The sequence below is a fragment of the Bombus pyrosoma genome, linkage group LG4 (genome assembly GCF_014825855.1).
Source record: "Bombus pyrosoma isolate SC7728 linkage group LG4, ASM1482585v1, whole genome shotgun sequence".
NCBI lineage: Eukaryota > Metazoa > Arthropoda > Insecta > Hymenoptera > Apidae > Bombus > Bombus pyrosoma.
This window is the reverse complement of record NC_057773.1, coordinates 14,540,797-14,546,851: the sequence shown is the minus strand read 5'-3', so window position 1 is coordinate 14,546,851 and position 6,055 is coordinate 14,540,797. Positions and strand designations below refer to the sequence as shown.

Below are 6,055 nucleotides of genomic sequence, written 5' to 3'. Positions count from 1 at the left end.
GGCTACACCAGTGCCCACGTCCGTTGCGGCGCGGCGGTACTGTGTACTTCCTCTCATTTTTCTCTGCATTAACGAAATATGAAATTCATATTTCGAATCGTTATTCTTTGCTTTTGCTTCGGAATTAAACGGTCAATTTTTTTCAGAAACTTGATTCTTAATTTAAAATTTTGAAACGTTGTCCTCAGTTTATGAAAATTTACGTAAATATCTTAATCGACATACTTTATTACAAATGTACAAATTGTAAGATAAATTGGAAATTAAGAGTTTAGGAATATTAAAATTGACAATCTTTATTTATCTTAAAGCTAAGTTTGTATTATATCGTGGTATTTTAGATACTGCTACTCGTATAATTTCAAGATAGACTTTGAAGATTTACCTCGTCGTATTATAAATATTACTTTAGGATACTGTGATATTGTATGCGATACTTGCGATCCTTCTTTCACGATTAATCACTTTGAGAATATACCATCGATCTATCGTCGACATCTATAACAACAAAATATGTACGTGAAAGATATTAGTCGAAATTGAAAATACGTATATCTTTATTCACAGTTATACTAAAAACATTAAAATACAGAAGTCACAAAGGATATAAAAAGATGTTTATCTATGTAAATACTGTTAATGTAATACATACGAATATTCGTAGAATTTAATAAATTCTTCTACAGGTATATAATATATATATATATATATATATATTGTATATTTTTTATTTTGCGAAGGAAATATAAGGCAGAAAGTTTATAAATATGAACATATAATATATGCATGTAGACATGCAGATAATGATAATACTAGCTCGAATTACTACTGCGTATTGAGAGACGTTATCTCTTGTGTCAATGCTAGTAGCGTGTATATCAGCTGAATTAAATTACAAACGGCAAAACATAGTATGAGATACAATCAGAGCAACAAACTAAAATTATATCGGCAGTTTGAGTTTGATAATATTGTAACATAGTATATTATATTATCATAATTCGATAATCACATAAATTTTTTAACTAATATTATATTATAAATTAATATATAAAAGTTTTAGATATATTATACGCTATTCATAATATAGTGCTCTCGGTATGGTATGTACTTCTACGCTAGCATCGACGGACGTCCCTTAGCAGACCAATATAAATTTTACACGATTTATAACCCATTAGTTTTTCTCTTTTATTGTGTAGGTTAAGCTATATCGTAGGAATGTGATCGCCACTAGGGGACCGCCTATGGCAGATATTATTATACTCCACAATTATTTAATATTCATAAGGTACGTTTAACAAAAGTTTTTCGCAAATATCTCGAATGTTAAAGCCGAACGGCGGTAACATGTACGTTAATAAGTTTTTCAGAATGCTCATCTTGACAGGATACTTCGTTTCTGATTAACTTAGAAATGTAGATTTGCATTAGGTCAGGTTAGAGATTTTTCTGGGTGAATTCGTACTACTTTGTCAAAATATAGGATAATTTTAAACGGCGACCCCCGACTGAAACTTTCGCGTTACTGCTACCCGGGACGATAATCTTGACAACAGATTAAGAAATTATCGAAATCGGAGATGCCTCTCTTTTTCTGAATATTTGCCCAAAGCTTTCAGCGAAACATTAATATCACGTTATTGACCGATGTACTAATTATTTGACTATCCAGGATGAAAAACAAATTGATATTACCAATGTATGTATACATTGTTACATTTGAATAAATTGTAAACAAGTCAAGTAAATTCATCGAAAATGATATTATTAATTTTCGTACATCCAAAACTTGTACGAATTCATTTTCGATATGACGTGAAATATGTGTATACAACATGAAATGAAAATATGGAATACGGTGAAGTATAGCGCTTTTTAAAAATTGTATAAATTATTTTGCCAAATTGTACACAATTATATTCGTATGTCTGAAATATCCTCGAATTTGAAATCTTTTTCGATCGATTCTTTTTTCTTTCGTTAAATCATTGATTTTTAACGATGTCTATTTTATTCATCTACTTTCATTAATTCAGATTAAACCTATAGAGATATAATAAACAATTTCCATGTGCATTACGCAACATTAAAGTTTAATTTAATAGCAGCGTGTGTGTATATTAATAATAGTGTATATGCGTTTTTATAATTTTACTTGTTCGTATGTATATGTACGTATATGTTTTCGAAACAATTGGAATGCATTTGACTCTGTTGGTATCTGGAAGAGCATCGTTGCGCGTTCTATACTTTATTTTATAACAGTCTGCAGCTCAGTTGATAACGAACAAACGTCAAACATTTAACCTGAAGCGGACCCAGCGGTTCGTTAATAAATAACGTTTTTTTAATCTACAGTAGTACTTTAAAAAATGAACAACATCGAAATCGAAGACTTTTATCATCATGATTTTACAACGGCTTCCGAATGGGAAGTGTTTATCGCGAGATTGGAGGAAATTATGCACGAATGGAAATTACCAAATACAAAAATTGGTCCTTGTTTAAAATCTGGAAACTTTGTCAACTGTGCATGGGAAGAAAATTTCGAAAAGCTTCATTTTGCTGGTTTGTTCATATATACAACTACTTTATCAAAATTAAAATAAGTAATATTCAATGTACGTATGTATTTCTTTCTGTTTAACCGATGCAACCAGATGTTTTTATGTTATTGCAGATGCAGAATTTACATTGAAGCATTACAAGTTAAAATTAGATGATGAAAATACAGATAATCTTTTGGAGGAAAGCGAAGAAGAAAAAGTACAATGTCACAAGGATGCGTTAAATGCATCAAATGATTTTGCCAGAATCGATGGGAATCACTTAGAAATAGCTTGCTATTACGGTATTAGAGAATTTCTTGTTTTACTGTCCACTAAAAGAGATTCTGTGATGGACGAGACCAAGATTAGGATTTTACTTAGTTCTCTTGCAATTGCAGCGACCAATGCTAATTGGTAATTAGAAAAGTTGTTTTCTTAGGATTATGCGACGCGTGTATTTCAAGAGTGACATAATTCAAAATAATTCAATTCTGCGTCACAACGCCGGAATGATCAAAGCGGGTTCTTACGAAAGCTAAAAATAGAAAATTACAAAAATAACGTACCGTCATTGTTCCTTAGAGTCTGTTCTCTTTGCCAATGTTGTACGTTTAATCAACAACTGTTTTGTACGCTTTCAAATAGTCTTTTCTTGAAAAGCTTATTCGAGTCGTGTCACTTTTGTAATACAGGTATACTCCGTTTAACATGGTAGTTGGGCTCCCAAAAATATGCAGTGTCATGAGTAAACGGGTTATAAGGAACAAAGAATTAATGCAAGAATCGTGATTAGGTTCCAACAGTTAACAAAAGTATATATACACTTCTACTACAAGTTCACTACAACAATCGATAATTAATTTAAAGTATTGCATGTTAATTTTATTTACGTTAGTTTAATTTTCGAGCCATGTTAGACTGAAACCGTGTTGTAAGAATATCATGCTATGCCAGGGATATCTGTACACATTTGCAATATATTAACACATTATAATGAAAAACAAGAATTGCCATTGTATATGGATTGATCGTTGTGTACAGAAACCAAAAGTCATCTGTTATAACTTGTCTGTGGATTTTTATATCTAAATTCGTATTTCGATGAATACAAGAAAGGAGGTGGAACCTAGATAGGTATTTACTGCATCTTCTAAATATTGTAATGAATGTAATCAGACAAAAGTAAGTGGGCAAAAATTGGATCCTGTCGAAGGAAACATGGTTTGACGTTGTTAATTTTCTTAGCAGATGGATGACGCACGGAGGTCAACTACACTTCCATAGATGTAATCATATATTTGTTAATGGATTGGTTGATACATTTTGTTATTCTACACAAAAACAAGTACAAAGTTATTTATGCCAGGAAACTATTAGTTCAAGGAACGTTCATTATTTTCATTATCCTATTTTTCATTCTACAAATTTTTCGGTAAAACCATGCGTGAAACAGCATGGTCAAGTCCATTTCAAATTTTCTGTCATTTTATAAAAAAAAAAAAAAAAAAACGCGCCCAATGTCATTCAATAGATGAAATAGAAATTATTGAAATATTTCTTGAATTAATGATTTCTTTTTTTTTTTTTTGTTACAAATAGCCTAATATTTTTCGTACGGAATGACAAGTTGCACCAACTAATGCATTGTGATACGTATGACCTCTTTTATAAAAGTACGTTTAATCTTTATAATACATTAGCCACCTGTGGAGAGCTAATAATATCGAATCATATTGTCTTCAATGTCATGTCGAATCCATTTATCATGATCACAACATGCACCTTTTATTCGTTCTGTACATTTCAAGTTACAAAGAGCAGCTTTGATCTCTTTTTCCCCAACTCTGCTTATGCGCCGCTATTTGAGTAAAATGTTTTTAAGTTCAACGATATACTTATTTTTAGCGATATACCTACGTTAGTACAAGTGCAGGAACCATGGCAGAAAATGTATCTTGGAACTAGCATTGGGAAAGGGATTTGTACTCACTTTGATATGGTACACTTGAAAAAAGTTCCTTCGCACTGCAAATACCTAACTGGTATGAATATAATTCTTAAAACAAAAGTATAACAGTAATTGTATCCGTTATGCGATTGTGCAATTGGAACTATATTTATTGTTTTTGTATATGTTACTTTCAGGCCTACTTGCGTTATTTAAACAGAAAGTTGGAGAAGGTTGCGGAACAAGGCTTGACCCAGTGATGATATCTGTAAGGTTTTCGTATTTATTGAAAGACTGGACCAATAGTACGTGGACTCAAGAACCACCAGATTTTGATTTCATGCAAGGTGAAACATTGGGTGTAGCTGAACTTGGAAAACTTCCATTTGGAGCAACATACGATCCAATTGCGTAAGATTTTTGTGTTATATACAGAAAAGTAATTAGGATAATTAACATGACGAGATGAAGAATTTGTTTGTTGACGTATTGTTACAGAGAACTTCATTTGTACACTACGTGGCCTGAAATGTCGGAGAACGTCGTAGTTGATAGCGAAGGTTTTACAGATTTAGAACCACAGTCTGCCCCTGAATGGTCTGTGCAAGTAAAGATGCATTCTTCGCCAGCCTGTTTACTCGGAGAATACCTAACTGATTTTTTATATCAATGTAATAATCAAAAAACTATAGTGGAGTTGCTGGGAGATGCTGTAACTTATTCTCAACAAGAAGATCAAGCATTGAGTTCGGTTTTTAACATATTAACGGAATCTAAGATACCAACAATTTCAACAGTTGTTAGTAAAGCAACCACGAAAAAGAATAAAAACGTAGAAGGGCCAATACCGGAAGAAATATTATTGTCGATACTCTATTTTCTTTTCCCTGACGCGGAAGAAAACACTGTAAGTAACTTTTCTTTTAATACGATAATCTTAAGATAACCGATCCGATTTTCCTGGTGCCGAAGCATTTTTTAAATTGACTGTTTACAATCAAATATTTACAATCAAATCAGTCGGTACAATAAAATTGTAAATTCAGTTTTATAATCCTTCGATAAAAAGATCGATTTGTTTGTTAAGCTATCTTTTAGCCTTTCTTTATCTCATTTACTCTTAATGCGGTATATAATACCGATGTTAATGCAATATAATCATTTTTCTCACTTCATGAAATCTTACAAAGATACGTTACTTTACTTCGGTTAGGTGATTATGAGAGCGAACCTCGCTAAAGTTTTGCGATCGTTAACCCTAAAACTGTTGTGTTTCGATTATTTGTTGTAAAAGCAGGTATAGCAAAGCCGTAAAGTAATAGAATGAATTAATATTATAGAAAACTCCGTACAGTGACTTAACCACATGTAACATAGACGAAGATCAGTGGAAAGGTGTAAAAACATGTGCAATGGACAGCTTAGTGTGGCGTCTCGCAATTGTTGCAGCACATTGTACGCATTATCTCGGTGGAGCGACAGCCTTGGCACAATTATGGTACGAGTTTGTGCAAGAAATCAGATTTCGATGGGAAAGGAGCATTCTTATATCCGG

General features: G+C 32.3%; 1 protein-coding gene across 4 annotated transcripts in view; it reads left to right on the top strand.

Moving 5' to 3' along the window:
- The first annotated feature begins 2,239 nt into the window (after nucleotides 1-2,239).
- LOC122566495 (rab3 GTPase-activating protein catalytic subunit) overlaps nucleotides 2,240-6,055 on the top strand; it is a 36,321-nt gene continuing 32,505 nt past the window's right edge. Inside the window, exons 1-6 of one of the 4 annotated variants that reach the window (XM_043723823.1) lie at nucleotides 2,240-2,571; nucleotides 2,684-2,966; nucleotides 4,458-4,594; nucleotides 4,698-4,911; nucleotides 4,999-5,407; nucleotides 5,841-6,055. In XM_043723823.1, coding sequence (XP_043579758.1) covers nucleotides 2,376-2,571; nucleotides 2,684-2,966; nucleotides 4,458-4,594; nucleotides 4,698-4,911; nucleotides 4,999-5,407; nucleotides 5,841-6,055 — 1,454 coding nt within the window. In that variant the 5' untranslated portion in view covers nucleotides 2,240-2,375. The remainder of the gene's footprint in view (nucleotides 2,572-2,683; nucleotides 2,967-4,457; nucleotides 4,595-4,697; nucleotides 4,912-4,998; nucleotides 5,408-5,840) is intronic. The other 3 variants (XM_043723825.1, XM_043723822.1, XM_043723824.1) reach the window with 3 other exon arrangements.